At 50.0% G+C, this 18,290-nt stretch overlaps 1 protein-coding gene across 1 annotated transcript; it reads right to left on the minus strand.

Moving 5' to 3' along the window:
* Positions 1 to 9,718: 9,718 nt before the first annotated feature.
* Positions 9,719 to 16,876, minus strand: LOC104037755 (C-type lectin domain family 4 member D-like). Its single transcript, XM_075724838.1, has 6 exons — positions 16,834 to 16,876; positions 16,183 to 16,278; positions 11,806 to 11,898; positions 11,036 to 11,187; positions 10,690 to 10,811; positions 9,719 to 9,979 (listed from the first exon to the last, which is right to left on the minus strand). Exons 1-6 carry the CDS (start codon positions 16,874 to 16,876, stop codon positions 9,832 to 9,834), a joined length of 654 nt encoding a protein of 217 aa, XP_075580953.1. The 3' UTR covers positions 9,719 to 9,831.
* Positions 16,877 to 18,290: the final 1,414 nt, after the last annotated feature.

The raw sequence follows: 18,290 nt of genomic DNA on the forward strand, positions 1-18,290 counted from the left end.
GTTCAGAAGGGACAGGCGAGGAAGGAGGGGCAGAGGCATTACCATCTATGTAAAGAAATCAATACCGTGTGAAGAGCTGTCCCTGAAGAATAGCCACGAGCATGTCGAAAGCTTATGGGTAAGAATCAGAGACAGAGGCAACAAAGGGAACCTTGTGGTTGGTGTCTACTACAGGCCACCTGATCAAGGGGAGCCTACTGACGAAGCCTTCTTCCTCCAGCTCCAGGATGCTTCGCGCTTGCAGACTCTCATCCTGCTGGGGGACTTCAACCACCCTGACATTTGCTGGAAAAGCAACACAGCAAGCTGTAGGCAATCCAGGAGATTCCTGGAATGCATAGATGACAACTTCCTAAGCCAGGTAATAGACACCCCTACCCGAGGGGATGCGATACTGGACCTGATGGTCACCAATGCAAGTGAGCTCATTGGTGATGTCAAGACTGGAGGCAGCCTGGTCTGCAGTGATCATGTGTTGGTGGAGTTCATGCTCCTGAGGGACATGGGAAAAGAGAGTAGTACAGTCAGGACCCTAAATTTTAGAAAAGCAAACTTCCAGCTCTTCAAGGAGTTAGTCAGAAGGACACCCTGGGAGACGGTCCTCAGGGACAGGGGAATGGAACAGAGCTGGCAGATCTTTAAGGACATCTTCCATAGAGCGCAAGAGCTCTCAGTCCCCAAGTGTAAGAAATCAGGCAAGGAAGGGAAGAGACCAGCACGGCTGAGTCAAGACCTGCTGGTCAAACTACAGAGCAAGAGGGAACTGCACAGGCAGTGGAAGCAGGGACAGGTGTCCTGGGAAGAGTACAGGGAAGCTGCCTGGTGGTGTAGGGATGGGGTCAGGAAGGCCAAGGCGCAGCTGGAACTGAATTTGGCAAGGGATGTAAAGAATAACAAGAAGGGCTTCTACAGGTATGTCAACCAGAAAAGGAAGGTTAAAGAAAGCGTACCCCCTCTGATGAACAAGAATGGCGAACTTGTATCAACAGATGAGGAGAAGGCTGAGGTACTCAACAACTTCTTTGCCTTGGTCTTCACCAGCAACCCCTCTCCTCACCCCTCCCAAGTCAATGGACCAAAAGATGGAGAGCAGGGGGGTAAAGCCCCTCCCACTGTAAGGGAAGATCACGTTCAAGACCACCTGAAGAACCTCAATGTACACAAGTCTATGGGACCTGATGAGATGCATCCCAGAGTCCTGAGGGAATTGGCTGATGTAGTTCCCAAGCCACTCTCCATGACATTTGAAAAGTCATGGCAGTCAGGTGAAGTCCCTGCTGACTGGAAGAAGGGGAACGTTGTGCCCATTTTTAAAAAAGGAAGAAAGGAGGACCCTGGGACCTAGTGACCTGTCAGCCTCACCTCTGTGCATGGGAAGATCATGGAGCAGATCCTCCTAGAAGATATGCTCAAGCACATGGAAGACAGAGGAGTGATTCGAGACAGCCAGCATGGCTTCACCAAGGGCAAGTCCTGCCTGACCAGCCCAGTGGGTTTCTATGAAGGAGTGACTGCATCAGTGGAGAAGGGAAAAGCAACAGATGTCATCTACTTGGACTTCTGTAAAGCCTTTGACACGGTCCCCCACAACATCCGTCTCTCTCAACTGGGGAGATATGGATTTGATGGGTGGACTGTTTGGTGGATAAGGAATTGGCTGGATGGTCGCATCCAGAGGGTCATGATCAATGGCTCGATGTCCACATGGAGACCGGTGACAAGTGGGGTCCCTGAGGGGTCCGTATGGGGACCAGTGCTGTTTAACATCATCAATGACACAGACAGTGGGATCAAGTGCACCCTCAGCAAGTTTGCAGATGACACCAAGCTGAGTGGTACAGTTGGTTGACATGCCAGGAGGATGAGATGTCATCCAAAGGGACCTGGACAAGCTGGAGAAGTGGGCCTGTGTGAACCTCATGAGGTTCAACAAGGCCAAGTGCAAGGTCCTCCACCTGGGACGGAGCAACCCCCAATATCAATACAGGCTGTGGGATGAAGGGATTGAGAGCATCCCTGCAGAGAAGGACTTGGGGGTACTGGTGGATGAAAAGCTGGACATGAGCCAACAATGTTAGCTTGCAGCCCAGAAAGCCAACCAAATCCTGGGCTGCATCAAAAGAAGCGTGGCCAGCAGGTTGAGGGAGGTGATTCTGCCCCTCTACTCTGCTCTGGTGAGACCTCATGTGGAGTACTGCATCCAGCTCTGGAGCCCTCAGCACAAGAAGGACATGGACCTGCTGGAGCGTGTCCAGAGGAGGGCCACAAAAATGATCTGAGGGCTGGAGCACCTCTCCTACGAGGCCAGGCTGAGAGAGTTGGGATTGTTCAGCCTGGAGAAGAGAAGGCTGCAAGGAGACCTTATTGCGACCTTCCAGTACTTAAAGGGGGCCTACAGGAAGGATGGGGAGAATCTTTTTAGCAAGGCCTGTTGCAACAGAACAAGGAATAATGGATTTAAACTAAAGAAGAATAGATTTAGGCTGGATATAAGGAAGAAATTTAATTTACAATGAGGGTGGTGAAGCACTGGAACAGGTTGCCCAGCGAGGTAGTGGAGGCCCCATCCCTGGAAACATTCAAGGTCAGGTTGGACGGGGCTCTGAGCAACCTTATCTATTTAAAGCTGTCCCTGCTCACTGGAGGGGCTTCGGGCTAGATGATCTCTAAAGGACCCTTCCAACCCAAAGCATTCTATGATTCTATGAAAGACTCACTTTGAAATTAAGACTACTTACACTGATTCACACATGCATACACACAAACATGACTACATATATATGTATATAAAAATGGTATACCTGTTAAAAATTCCCCTCGAGTTTAGTGAAATATTCACATTGAATGTCTTGGCATTTCTCAACAGGCGAGGGTTGAGCCTCAAGGAGTGAAGCGTTTCAGCCCAGGCTCCACTGTCAGTCTTTGGCAATGGACCTCTGATTTTTGCAAGCTTTAAGAGTTTGCTAGCTCTGAGAAGAGTCCTGCTCAGAGGGAGGTGCTGGTGCAGCCCGCTGCAGTCCAGGAGAGCTCAAAGGGCCTCACTTAGGACTGCTGCTTTATAGGATCGTGAGATGATTGGCTTTAGTCATTGTAAATCTCCCTCCGAGCCACTATCTGGGTCAGTAATTACTGCTCTGTTTCAAACCTGTCAGGGGTAACTTGATTGTTCTCACTCCCCACTTCAACCATGTAAGAGTTTCTGATAAGGACAAGGCCAGTCTCCACTTCAGTCATGTAAGAGTTTCTGGTACAATTAAGGGGCACCTAACTGACCAACTCACTACACAAGGTCGCTGTCTGGCAGGAATCCCTGAGGTCGTAAAGTGGTTGAAGAGAGAGAAAAGGGGCAGGGGGGATGCACTACCACATGCCCAGTGACCTGACAAGAAGCAGTGGGCACAAACTGAAACACAGGAAATCATCTCCTAGTTCCACAAACTTCTTCCACCAAGTTAGGAATGCAGAGACAGACCAGGCTATTTTCTTTCACTTCTTCCCCTTCATCTTCTTTCTCCTGCCTGTGGAATTCATTTTACTAATGAAATGCAACTACAAGCATCTGGTCAATGAGGTGAACATAACAACTTAGATGCAATGTGTATTGTGGCAGATGTTGTGGTTTCTGGCCAAGCAGTACTAGACATTGCCTTTCAGGTGAGTTTCAACGTCAGAGAATGAATTAGTGAGGCAGCATGTGGGCCTCCTCTCCTGCACCTTGCTTATGTACTCCAGTATACCGCTGCATACAACCCCTTCCATAAGGACTCATGAGAGAGTCACCACCACCAGTTTCTAGGTACCTCCTCAGTTTCAATCACTGGCTCTAACTAGAAAGAAGCAGTGTGGCCAAGGTGACCCCAGTAAGTCTGCTGCAGAAATGGCAGCAATGGAGAATATATCCCATAAGCAAGGGAACATAGAAAACTCAGGAGGTCAGTGTTTGTGCCTGTACTGTGAGGCTAAAGAGAGATCTAGCTGTACAAACACCATGGCTACTTCTCACAGCCTAAGCACATAAATGTTTGATGGAGGTAGCAGGGGTGCACAGGAGAGATTTAACACTGTCAGGGTAATATGCCATTGGATAGACAGAGCACAAGCACTCAAAAATTTAAACTCCACCTCCAAGTCTTTTGAGCGTAAACGTGTAAAGAAATTAATTTTTCAGCAACTTGTATTTAATCTCTAATGGCTGGGTAGTAAGCTAGAGGCAGAGCAAAATCCCACTGAAGAAAGCAGGTTACTTGGAGTTACTGAACATCTTCCTCCCAACCTCCACAGGAATACTGAATAGTATTTTGAATGTTTGAAAAGTATAAAAGTAGTTGTGCTCTGTATTAGGGACCCCATTTCCTGTTCTATAGTTATGAATCACACCAGCCAGGAGGCAGACCCTAACTTTGCAGAGGTCAATGCTGAAAGGAGGTTGTAACAAGATGTGCATCAGTCTCTTCTCCCAAGTAGCAAGTGATAGGACGAGAGGAAATGGCCTCACGTTGCACCAGGGGAGGTTTAGATTGGATGTTAGGAAAAATTTCTTCACAGAAAGGGTTATCAAGCATTGGAACAGGCTGCCCAGGGAAGTGGTTGAGTCACCATCCCTGGAGATATTTAAAAGACGTGGCAACGTGGTACTTAGGAACATGGTCTAGTGGTGGACTTGGTAGTGTTAGGTTAATGGTTGGACTCAATGATCTTAAGGGTCTTTTCCAACCTAAATAATTCTATGATTCTACCACTTAGGCCAAGGTGTGGGTGGTGGTGACAGGCACTGTGACATGCCATAATGCCAAAGCAAAGGACAGAGGTGGCTTGTTCTTTGTTTTCTGCTGGTGGACAGTGCTTTGAAAACAGAAGTTCAAGGAACCACAATTTGGAATTAATCAGAAAGGCCTGCAAAAACTATAGTTGGTGCAGAGAAGACTCCACTGAGGATGTGGTAGCTCTGATCCAGACCTCAGTCAGACAGACAAAGGTGAATTGAAGCTGTAAGAGAAATCATGAGGGTGGCTTAACTCCTCTGGGTGTGCTGTACACAAAGAGATCTTCCATGGACCAGCCTGCTGCATCTTGGACTCCTAGGACTGACAGTCCCTCACCTTGGCTTCATGTCTAAGAGGGTTGTGGGGAAATAAGAACAGAGGTCTCCGTCCATCCAGCATTTCAAGGTCTTTGACATTAGGACAAACACAAGAAACACTGAGTGTCATGTTAAAGTCATGAAGCTGTGTGGTGGGTTGACCCTGGCTGGATGCCAAGTGCCCACCTAAGCCGCTCTATCACTCCCCTTCTCCACTGGAAAAAAGCTCATGGGTTGAGAGCAGGACAGGGAGACCACTCCGCAATTACCGGCATGGGCAAAACAGACTCAACTAGGGGAAAATCAATTTAATTTATTGCCAATCAAAACTGAGTAGGGTAATGAGAAATAAAACCAAATCTTAAAACACCTTTCCCCCACCCCTCCCTTCTTCCTGGGCTTAACTTCACTCCCAGTTTTTCTCTACCTCCTCCCCCCAAGCAGCACAGGGGGATGCGGAATGGGGGTTGTGGTCAGTTCATCAGGCATTGTCTCTGCCGCTCCTTCCTCCTCAGGGGAGGACTCCTCACACTCTTCCCCGGCTCCAGTGTGGGGTCCCTCCCACGGCAGACAGTCCTCCATGAACTTCTCCAATGTGGGTCCTTCCCATGGGCTACAGTTCTTCACAAAATGCTCCAGCATGGGTCCCTCCCATGGGGTGCAGTCCTTCAGGAACAAAATGCTCCAGCATGGGTCCCTTCCATGGCGTCACAAGTCCTGCCAGCAAACCTGCTCCAGCGTGGGCTCTTCTCTCTCCACAGGTCCACAGGTCCTGCCAGGAGCCTGCTCCAGTGCAGGCTTCCCACGGGGTCACAGCCTCCTTCAGGTACCCACCTGCTCCGGCATGGGGTCCTCCACGGGCTGCAGGTGGATATCTGCTCCATCATGGACCTTCATGGCCTGCAGGGGGACAGCCTGCCTCACCATGGTCTTCATCACAGGCTGCAGGGGAATCTCTGCTCCGGTGCCTGGAGCACCTCCTCCCCCTCCTTCTTCACTGACCTTGGTGTCTGCAGGCTTGTTCCTTTCAAATATTCTCACTCCTCTCTCTGGCTGCAATTGCTGTTGCACAGTAACTTTTCCCCTTCCTAAATATGTTATCACAGAGGCGCTACCACTGTCACTGATTGGCTTGGCCTTGGCCAGCAGTGGGTCTGTCTTGGAGCTGGCTGGCATTGGCCATATTGGACATAGGAGAAGCTTCTAGCAGCTTCTCATGGAAGCCACCCCTGTAGACCTCCCGCTACCAAAAACTTGCCACACAAATCCAATAGAAGCTGAAAGATCAAAAACCTCATATGAAAAAGGAACTGCCTTGATATCAGGCTGCCAAGTGGCTTACCCTACTCACTAGCTGATCCAGCTTGATACTAGCTAGCGATCACGTTCTGACGTACATACCCACGCAACACGCACCTGTTCCGGTCTCTCCAGTTGGTAGCACCCCAGACACACAAGCCTCTACAGTCCCTGGTCTCCATTTCTGTTGCTGGCCCTGCAACCCTCATTCTCTCACTCCCATTGTTTGTACCAAAGATGCATGGACACCTATGAGCCATGGTTAGATCACAGCCCCTAGCACATCAACTCTCACCTGCTTCCTTCTCTCCAGTTACTGGCACCACACATACGTGGACCCCTATAACCTCTGGTCCCACTTGTCATTGGCACTTAGACCAAGACAGAGTTCTGTCACCCAGGAAAACAGACAGAAATGAAGTTAGACAGGATGGATTGCAGTGACCAGGCACAGGATGTGGCCAGACAAGTGTACTGACCAGCAACCTGTTTACATGGAACTGGTCCCTCTTATCCCCTTTTCCCTCTTTTCCCACACTTCTTCCTCCCCAAAACACCTTGATCCTTCCCTTCCCCCACCTTTGGTTCCTCACCTCAACATCCCATAAAAAGTCTCACACAATCCCAAAATGCTCTTCCCAGCATCCCATAATATATCATATACCCCTGTAGGCAGTAAGCCCCTCAGACTGACAGGTGGTGTGGGGAGCCTCTCCCATTGAGTCATCTTGATGGGTTTCACACCCGGTCCATGGGCTGATCATTGTCCTATGACAGCCTTAGAAAGAACCAGACAAGCATACTCTGTTTCTCTGACCAGGTTACTGTGGTTCCCCTACCTGCCATCATTCCTCTGTGCTCCTCTGTGTTTGGGGACAAGATCCTTTAATCACATAACCAAATCTTCAGATATGGTGGCTTCAAAGCTCTCTACTTTGTGCATTTGGAAGGAGGAAGCTGCCAGTCAGAAAGGCATTTTCCTTATACTTGCTAGACATCTTTAACAGGAGCAGCAGAGGAAATCACATATTATACTGAGGGAGCTGGCAGCTAGTGCAAGAGTTAGGATGTTGGTGAGCAAGCCAATAAGTGAGAAAGCTAAAACCTGCTGATGCCTGCGAACTACAGGACCTCAAGTGCAGTGGCCAGTGTGATAATCATCACCACTCAGGAGCAGGTACCACTGGTGTCTGTTACCCTCAAGTAAAGAACAGACTCAAGGACAAATCCTGGGACAAGTGACTACAACGCTACTTTGCCAGGGTGAGCTTGGCCTTTGTAAAACTCCCTAAAGAGAGGAGTAAACTCCTTGTCCAACAGCGGGTCTCCACGGGAGGCCTATTAATTCCAGGGATAGAGGTATGACATAGGGAGAAAGAGGTAAATTGTGCTGTTCTGCTCACAGCTAGAGGATTGGGCTTAGCCAGAGTCAGAGGGGAATGGGAGGAGTCCCAGGTCAAGTAAGAAAAATGGTGAAAAGAAGTCCGTTAAGTAGCACCTGTGAGGAAAGATGAGGTTTGCCACTGGGAAACAGCAGTTGGAAGAGGGGAGAAGCATCTTAGCCACAGAGAGGCTGTGAAGAACACAGTGGTCATGTTCCCACCAGAGGACACTGGAGGACATTAACTGAAGTGGCAGTGGAGAAGGCTTTTGTTCTACGTGAGATACACCACTGTCCTGTGAAGCTGGAGAGGACCGGAGCACCAGGAAGGGTCAGGGAAGCAATCTCCAGCACTGCACTTCTCCAGTTCCCTGATACCACCACAAGTCTCTGCTGACCACCACTTTCTGACAGCTGTCTGTGATACTGCTTCATGTTGGCTTGTGTTATGGACAGTATCCTGTGGAATTAAGTCAAATCCCTACAAGTGTCAATACTACACCAGTAGAAACACCCCCGTCAACCCGTGGGGGTGGCTAGTTTCCAGAAAAGGACTCCTGAATCTTCTCACCTGTCAGATTACATGGTAGAACAACACCAGGCAGTTATGAACCCCAGGAACCTCATCACTGAAAATGGATCAGGGGTCCAGGTGTCCAAGTCAGCTCTCAGACAGACATGGGGGACTGGGAGGCAGCTACTGGGAAGGCCAGAAGTCTTGACCAGCTACCGGAGAGACCTTTTTTTCTTTGTCTCTGGCATGAGACAGAGTGTAGGGAAGACCAGGGGATTTAGGGCAGGGGCAGCTACGTGTAGACAGAATGGCTAAGCTTTGGTACTGGAGGAGTCCATGTGTAAACATACATTTTTTTCTGCTAGCAGGCTTTCATCCTGCTAGCAGCCAGAGAGGGGAACAGGATCAGCCTACTCATATTATTTGTGCTTGCATCAGTGCTTTCTGTCTGTGTTGCATTGTGTGGCTGCTTATATGTACATATTCTTTTTCTTCCATGTGCATGTATATATGGATGTATTGTACATACACACTTGGTCTCACTACTGTCTGAAGCTGCAGACATGGAGCTGCAGCAGCCTTGCTTCTGCTGGGCTATGGGGTTCAGCAGCTTCTGCCACTACACACTGCTGTTCACAGAACTACTCCCATTGATTGGCTTAGGAAGCCAGAGCTCCTGGTCACCTTGTCTCCAGTACAGATTCTCCCCTCTCTTTGGGACATAGAGACAGGATTCACTTTCATAGGTAGGACAGAGTCACACAGCGAGGAGATGCACAACAATTCCCTGTTTGGTCAGGAAAGCTTAGGAAGATGATGTTTCCTGAGGAGGAACCACTGAGGTGTCAGCCTCCCAGGAAGGTTGCTGCATCAGGTGAGTCCGGGATCAGCTCTGAGTTGGGAAGAGGATTTCTTCCTAGAGGTGGCACTGAAGACCCCAGTCATTTTGCTGCTGGGGACAGATCTTGATATTTGGTCAGACTGCTGGCACGAGTTCCTGTTACTCTCCCAGCCAAGGCTTTCGGCAATGGAAACAAATAGTGATAACATCCCTAGAGCTGGTTTCCTGTGCCCAGCTCCCTCCACAGCTTTGGCTGTGTGCAATGGGACTGTGTAGCCAGGTTGTCTCGGGGGGGGTTTACTCTCCCTGGGTGGGTGCAACTTCTGCTGCAGTAGTTGCGTAAGGCTCTATCCTGGCACAGCAACAGGTTTGGATCCTGCTTATACAAACCACCTGCAGCTTAGAGGGGGAAAGAGAAAGAGAGACAGACACACACCCACACAGCACAGAACCTTTTTCATTGGTCTAATACTGTATTTTCCCTTCTATAGGAAATCAGTATTTATTAAGCAAAACCAATGCAAGAAGAGGACATTCTCTGTGTGCCCCAAGAAAAAGCAGAAAGCTCTGCTCAAGGAGACAAAGGAAATCACAGCTCTTCACAGTCTTCCATTCCTGTGTCTTCTTCTTGGAGAACTCAACCTCTTTTCAGCCAGTGCCTGCTGGACACATGCAGGGAGAAGAGAACACAAGAGCCCAGAATGAGGGTCGCTCCGTCACACACTTACTGCTGCAGCTTCACAAATTCGATAATGGTCCTCGCATCGGATATCATTCCAGTTGTGTATTTCTGAATTGATACTGGTATGGATTCCACTGCACATCTCAGCAGACACATTACTTGGTTCCCCTTTCCGCCAGAACCTGAGATAGAGACAGAGTGTTACTCCCCAGCGTACCCCGTAGAGCACTGCTGGAAAAGGTCCCAGCAGGATGCAAGGCTTGGAGGGGAGAGAGAAAAATTCCAGATGCCGATTCACGGACAGAAGCACTACCCTTCCTCCTGCTCCGCTATCCCACTGGCACCAGTCTCATGGGGAAACCTGCCTTCTTCCTACAGCCAACACAACAGGGACCTGCTCAGTCCTGGTCGGGGGAGCTGCTCACCACCGCTCACCCCATGCGCTTCACACCCAGCAGAGGCATGTGTCTGCCTCCAGGGCAAGCTTGTCCTCCAGACTGCGGCGCAACAAGGACAGCCCTGGTGATCTCCCCCTGTGCCCCACCTCTTCCATAGCATCACAGCACTGGCCTGTGCATACACGTGCACATGTGCATGGTGGAGGCAGTATGGAGGTCAGGCAAGGCTGGTCATCCTGCTGGCAAGATACAGCTGCTTCTGTGCCTGCAGCATTGATGGCCGTGTCACAGGTAGTCAACTAACAACCACTAGCCAGCATGGATGGGGCCGTGCAAACCTGGTGTCATACACAGCCCTCTCCTGCTCCATCATTGTCCTCTCACAGGGATTTGTCTCGCCTCCCTCTCATGCACCAACAGACACCCCCACATCTCTCCTACTCTCTTGCACTACCAGGAGCCGCACTAAACACTCTCCATCTGGGGATACTCACGCTGCCATCTCATTATACGGAGTCTTGTCCACCCACTGCCACTGGCCCAGAAGCTGTGCCCTCAGACCGATGTAGTAATGCACTGCTCTTGCGATTTTTTGTAGCTCCTTAGTGAGGAAATCCTGGAAATCAGGGAGAGTGCAATGTCCATGAGGTGCAGGACTGAGCAGAGGGAGGCGGCAGGGGTCCCTGTGGGGTGGGGCTGGTGGCAGAGGGGAGCTGGTGCTGAAGGCATGCAGAAAGGACATCCCCCTCCCCCGCAGGAGCAAGGGGGGACTCTGAGTCCCCTCCAGGGCCTGGCACCGTGTCTCTGGCTGCTGTGCCCCTCTCTCAGCCCTGCACGTACCTGCTCTGCTCTGGTGTTGATCACCACCAGGTGGGAGCCCATCCCAGTGCAGTTCTGCTCACTCTCAGGCCACCCCATCAGATCATCTGACAGGTAATAGCAGCTGTTTTGAAAGTGTTTCCAGCCCCTCGGGCAGCACACCCAGCCTCGCCCTGTGCGGGGAGAGACCACAGAGACGAATGCTAACAACAAGAGAGATGGTGAGTGCAAGGCTCCCAGTTCTCCAGGGACAATGCTCATGTTCTCCTCAGGTCAATTTCCTGACAGAAAGGGCTTGAAAAAACAAGGATAGTACAGATATTTCTTCCAATTGCTTTGGGGTATGACCAGTGACATCTGTGTACAAAAATCCACGGTAATCCTTGAAAGATGATCTCAAGGTCTTGACACAGACAAAGTTATTTTGGTGGTCTGGTTTGGCTTCTCCTTGTACAGTTGCCTTGAGGCCTTTAGCCCCAGGGAACAGGGAATATTGCTTCTTTCCCTGACTAGAGCTGCACTTTTACTGTTGCTCCATTGTTAACCTCCCCTGTGTGGCTGTATGCTGTCCCTTTTGTTTTGCCAGTGTTCACAGCCACCCTGCCCTCCAGGGCATCAGTAACATGGCCCTCTCCTCCCCCTAAGCTGTTAGCAGGAAAGCCTTGTTCTCCCCACCTCTCTCCTCTGGAGTCTCCAGAGTCTGCTCCCACTGCTGCCTGCTGTCATAGCAGACCCCCGCATTCATTGGCCCCATCCCAAAGACCCCCTGCACCCCTGCCAGCACTACTGACCTTTGCCTTGCGGCACCGCCAAGATGCACTGCCACTCCATGAATTTCTGCTGCAGGGCTGTGGGCTGGTCACCGCTACGGGAGCAGGGAACGACTGGACAGGGAGAGGAAAGGCGGCAGCGTTACCCTTCCCTCACGGCTCCTCACACACCATCTCTGGCCTTCACTCTTCTTTCCCCATTTCCCCACCAAGCACTGTCTCAGCATCGCCTCTCCTCGGGCTGTCTCTTTCCATTGCACAAGAGGTAACTGCCACCCTCTCAGCAAAGGCAGCAGGCATTTCTGCTCCCAGCATCCCACAGTTGCCCGCAAGGTCTCCTCCGCCCACTGACTGACAACATCTAGCCAGGATGACCTGGCCAACCAAGCCAGAGAAGCCAAGCAGTGCCTGGTGGCCATAGCCAGCCTGCGGTTTGTCAGCAGTCTGTCCCAGCACCCAGCAGCTACCATCAGGCCCCCTCGGGAGCTGTGGAGCTGAAGGTGTGGGGTTAGTGGATCCCTGGTCCAAGGCTCTGAGAAAACTGGCCCGAACAAGTGGTATGGCTGCCTTCCCAGGCAGAAAGAGACAATCTTCCGTGCCAGAGAGCAGAAGGACCACTGGAAGGACATCACACTGAGGACATGCCAGACGGGGTGGGATTGATTCCACCCAACCACAGGCATTTACCATGTAGATACCTACAGCCAAGCTGCCTGTCTAACTCTCTTTACCATCAGTGAATTAAAAGCAGCACTTCAGTGGCACAGTTTGTCTCTTCCTAAGACAGACATCAACAGTACTTTGGATGAGTAACACAGTAGATGGGTCTACTTCAGCAGCAGCAAAGTCAGTCCAGGCGAAGGCAATCACATACAGCTAGAGCTGCTGAAACCAGCGTGGAAGGCACACTCCTAGGACTTACTAGCCAGTTTATGGGGAATAATACAGTGGTGGTGACAGCTGTCAGCAGGCCACATCCACAACCGGAAGGACTTATCACTAACTCAAACACTCAGGGATATTGACTGGAAGCTGATCAGGGTCTGCTCAGTAATACAGATGCCTATGTTTATCAACCGTTTCATTTGGAAATATCGTTACTAGTGAGGAGGGCAGAGTAATCATAGTGGCCTCCGTGACTGATGAGTGAATTCCTATAATGGAAGAAGGCTCAGAGGTGATGGGCAAGGGCGATGCGTGGCTGAGCACACCTGTTGCAAAGAAAAGTGACCTTATCTCAACACAAAGGGGACCAGGGGGTGGCCTTTGTTCTAGTTCAGGTGAGTGAATTGACCAGCTGTGTAATTCTCCATCCCTCTAAAGATCAAAAAGAGGGCAATGTCTTCCTAAGATAGCCAGACGGGCATGGGGCGAGCGTGTACGTGGCTCAGCCCAAAATAGCATAAAAACCTGAATGTTTAAAAAAAACATGTCTGAAGAAAGCAATGGGCCTGAGCTGGCTTTAGCCCACGTATTCGTTCTGGGTCACTGGGGACTTGACATTGAGCGTATTGCAGAGACTGGTAATGAGAATCACATTTGGATTGTGATTCAAGCGTGCATTGCAATTGCTACCCTCCACCCGGGACACCTCATCATCTGACAGATAATAGCAGCTTTTTTGAAAGCATCTCCAGCCCCTCAGGCAGCATGTCCAGCCTCGCTCTGTGCAGGGAGAGACTGCAGAGACGAAAGCTGATAATGAGAGAGACGGTGACTGCAAGGATCCCTGCTCTCCAGTGACAATGCTCAACTATTCTCCCCAGTTTACTGTGCAGGGCAGTGACCTCCCCTATAGTTTGGCTCCTGCCCCAACAAGGACAGAAAAGTTAGATGTTACTGGAGATCATGCTCAGTAACTCCCATGCATTGTTTCAGGGGCTGCTGACCTGTTCTAGTCACGCACCTTGATGCCTGTCATTAAACAAACCCCCAAATGTTCTCCTGAGGTAGTTTCAACCCTTCATCCGGAACAAGCCTGTGGTAGTCCAGTCAGCCTCAGCCACAAGGATTGTTTCCTCACCAGCAACCTGGAAAACTCCTCTTTCATACTTTAGTGTTAACACCCTGTGCTCCTCTTCCCTTGTGATGTTCATATCTATGCCACCCTGACAGGACTCCACAACTCCACCTCTGTCTTCTCCTTAGTCACTTCATAAAGGCTCCAGTTTTCCTCTCCTCTCCTCAGCAGTCCCACCCAGCCCTGTCCATCTGCTTGACCTTTAGCCAGATCTTGAAGGGCCCTTTCTGACCGCCCCAGACTCTCCTGTCTGCTCATTCCCGTCTCACAGGCACTGACCATTGCCTTCAGCCATGCTCAGAGCTGTGATGGAGGAGGACAACTGCAAAGGGAGAGGAAGCGTTAGAGAGATGGTTTAGGTTGGAAGGCATCTCTGGAGGTCACCTTGTCCAAACCCTTGCTCAACCAGGGCCACTTAGAGCCCATTGCCCAGGATCATGTCCAGATGGCTTTCAAATATTTCCAAGGATGGAGATGTCATAAACTCTCTGGGTAATCTGTACAAGCGCTTGGTCACCCTCACAGTAAAAAGGTGTTTCCTGATGTTCAGAGGGAACCTCTTGTGTTTCATTTTGTGCCCATTGCCTCTGGTCCTGGTCACTCCGTGCCACTGAAAGGAGCCTGGCTCTGTCTTCTTTGCACTGTCCCTTCAGTTATTTACACACACTGGTAAGACCCCCCCTGAGCCTTCTTCAGGCTAAACAGTCCCAACTCTCTCAGCCCCTCCTCATAGGAGAGACACCCCAGTGCCTTCATCATCTTTGTGGCCCTTTGTTGGACTCACTCCACTATGTCCACGTCTCTCTTGTGCTGAGGAGCCCATCACTGGAGACAGTACTCCAGGTCTGGCTTCACCAGTGCTGAGTAGAGGGAAAGGATCAGCTCCCTTGAGCTGCTGAAAACACTCCTCTAATGCAGCCCAGGATACCATTTGCCTCCTTTGCGGCAAGGACACATTGTTAGCTCATGTTCAAGTTAGCGAACATGACTAGGACCTCAGGTCCCTTACTACCAAGCTGCCTTCCAGCTGCGTGGAGAGAGGTCACAGACCACAGGTAAAGAACGAGGGCTGCAGGAGCAGGGGGAATCAGCCACCTAACCTCCAAGTTGCCTGCATTGTAACTGCTCCCTTCTGCCTGCCAGTTAAGTCCTGACAGGTTATGTCTGTTGCAGGGTTAGCCATGTGGCCATGTGGCCAGTGCACAGGATTTTGAGCACATGGAAATTTAAGCAGCACAGAACAGCAACGGGGAGTGATGAGGCACTGCTAAATGAAGCCACAGTGAATGGTACAAACTGGTGCTCTGGGGCCTGCTGGTAGGATGCAGCTTTAAAACATCGCCACGTAGGAGCTCAGGATAGGAGTCGTGTTTGGGATGCCTTGTGCATTCAGCAATGCTGTACATCAGCAAAGTGCAGGTGATGTTTTTATTGAGAGGAACACTCTGCACTTAAAATGGAGCAAAGCAACATTGCAAAGTTTGTGTAGCCCAGAAATCACAGGTTTGCACTAATGATTAGGGGACCATCTTGATTTGGACTTTTATCCTCACTCTTTCTTTCACCATGAGGAGAACAGGAAACATATTCTTTCCTAAATGACAGCTTAGCTTTCTGTTTACAAGTGTCAGTCACTGAGAAAAATCCCAAGCAGGAGTCTCGTGCAAGGACTGCAAGCAGCCGGACAACTCACGTCCCAAGTATAACTACCTACATGTGAACAAGCAACAGTGTGTCTCTTAACAGCTTCTGCAAGTCAGGGCAAGGGTGGCTTGGACCACTCCCGGAAGAACAGTCTGTGGAGCTCCAGGGACCATGCTGTTCCCCTGACCAGTGCTCAGCCAGATGGACAGATAGAATGAGACGGGGTCAGTAGGCATTCCAACTCCTGAGGACACGCAAAGGAGTAGCAGAGCAGTTGTGCAGCAAAGATTCTTCCTCACCTAGAGACTAGGGTCAGGCCCCCTCCGGAAGGCATATCTTAAGAAAGCTCCTTCCCATCTCACACCAGAGATGCTGTGTGGCAGGGATTCTTCCCATCCTAGTAGGTACCAGCTTACACCCTTGTGCACAAGAGTGTATTACTGCTCCTTAAGTTCCTCAGTCCGGCAACTATCACACAGAAACATCATCAGGCTGTGAGGATCCCTGCAGCAGAGAGGCATATTGACCACATGCAGTTGCCACCACACTAACCAGGAGTGTTTGTACAGCTGTGAACTGTTTAAGTGGGAAGGAGCTCAATCAGATGTCACACAATGAAGACAGTTTCTACAAAGGCAATTGAAGCTTCTGTAATCATGTCATCTTCTCCCACTACTCCCCTCTCCCCCAGTTCCTTCCACCTTCAGGCATAATAAATAAATTCAAGAACCCACCAAGACAGATGGATATGAGACTTGCTTTGAGGACAATGGCAGAAATGAGCAGGACCCAAGAGCTAAGCAATGGACAGCTTCTCTTCCCTGCTGGGGCTGAAAAACAAAAGGCAAAAGCAGGAGTCACACACCACCTGAGACAAGGACAGAATTGACCAGGAAACTCAGCAGCCCTCACCAGACAGCTGGCCTCCTGCAACACAGTGTCTGGAGAGAAAGGTGTGGAGTCCCACAGGCCCTTTTGTAATATGTAATATGCGGGCACTGAAGTGGGCAGCAAGCCACAGTGTCTCTGCTTTGCTGGAGCTCCTCTCCTTCCCCCTTTCCCCTGAGCACTTGTCCAACCCTTCACACCCCAGCTCCCTTCTCTCCCCTTTCTAGCCATTGCTCCCCTCTCTCATGCCCTTCTTTCCCATGATAATCACAGCCCACGTTGGTTGCAGAGGGAGGGTCCCTTGCACTCATAACTACCAGCACTGGCTACAACTAGGTGAGACTTGGACACTGTTCGCCTTAGCATTGCTTAGAAGCTCAAGAGAGTGGGCACCTGTTCAGTCTCCCACCACCGCTTCCCAGAGCCTCATCCCTCCTTGTTCCCACAGCCTCCTTGTTCCCACAGTGCCTGGACAGGACAGTAGAAGCAATCCCCACCATCACCTGCAGTCCCTCGACTGGGGCTCCCTCCAGGGGTCATCGTCTCTGATGAATCGTTCCTTTTCTCTCTGCGGAGTCCAAGGAACACAGGGTGTTGCCAGTACACAGCTCTTGTATTGCAGAGACAACTACAAGCAGCTGGTCGTCCCTCAGTACGGAAGTTCAATGACTGCTGATGCAATGTGGTGGCAGAGGCTTAGAGAACTGTCATGGTTTAGCCCCAGCCAGCAACTAAGCACCACGCAGCCGCTCACTCACTCTCCCTACCCCGACGGGATGGGGGAGAGAATCAGAAGAGTAGGAGTGAGAAAAACACCTGGGTTGAGATAAGAACAGTTTAATAATTGAAATAAAGTAAAATAGTAGTAGTAGTAGTAACAATAACAATATAATAATAATAGTAATAATAATATACAAAGCAAGTGATGCAATTGCTCACCACCCACCCAGACAGTTCCCGAGCAGCGATCACTGCCCCCCGGCCAACTCCCCCCAGTTTATATACTGAGCATGACGTCATATGGTATGGAATAGCCCTTTGGTCAGTTTGGATCAACTATTCTGGCTGTGCCCCGTCCCAGCTTCTTGTGCACCTGGCAGAGCATGGGAAGCTGAAATGTCCTTGACTAGCGTAAGCAGTACTTAGCAACAACTAAACCATATCAACATTCTTCTCCTACTAAATCCAAAACACAGCACTATGCCTGCTACTAGGAAGAAAATTAACTCTATCCCAGCCAAAACCAGGACAAGAACAAAAAGAACAAGCGCCTTCTAGAGCAGGGACACACAGAATCACTTCACCTTCTGTGCCATTTCTCAAGTGATGCTCATTGTAAAGCAAGCACTGAAAGCTCTGAAATTCATGCAGCAGCATTCTCATAGAAAGTGAAAGAAAGAGACTGGACAGAGGAACTCTGCATCAGCCCCATCATGCACTGCTCGTGCACACATTCAGCTAGATTTACAATCTGCAGTCTTAACCTTGCATCTGTTGGTTTGCTTCCTGGAAAAGGAAAGGTTAATAAACGAACAGCCTCATTCTTCACTTTTGGAGCTCCAGTAATCATTTGTGCAAATCGGTGATTTCTGGGCCATGTTGCACTTTTCTCATGAATGTAAGAGCCAATGATGAGTGCTAGCTGTGCAGCAGTATCACCTCCTCCCACATCTTCCCACCAGGAAGGCATGAAAACAAAAATGGGAAGAAGTAGAAAGCTATTTCTTTTCTGTGCAGGTTACTTTTGACTGGGAGGAGGGGATGAAGGGAGAGAGTTTGTCCTCTCTCTCATGATTTTTTGTTTGATTATCTACATGCACTTTGTTATTGTCACTTTCTGGGAATTCTTCCTGATGTTTCACTTCCCAAAGCATCTCCAAACCTCACCTCTAAAGCCTCCTTCAAAATTTGCACAACAGATAACAACATTCTGTCAGCAGTTCCTACCAGGTGA

This window comes from Pelecanus crispus, chromosome 1 (assembly GCF_030463565.1).
Source record: "Pelecanus crispus isolate bPelCri1 chromosome 1, bPelCri1.pri, whole genome shotgun sequence".
Lineage (NCBI taxonomy): Eukaryota > Metazoa > Chordata > Aves > Pelecaniformes > Pelecanidae > Pelecanus > Pelecanus crispus.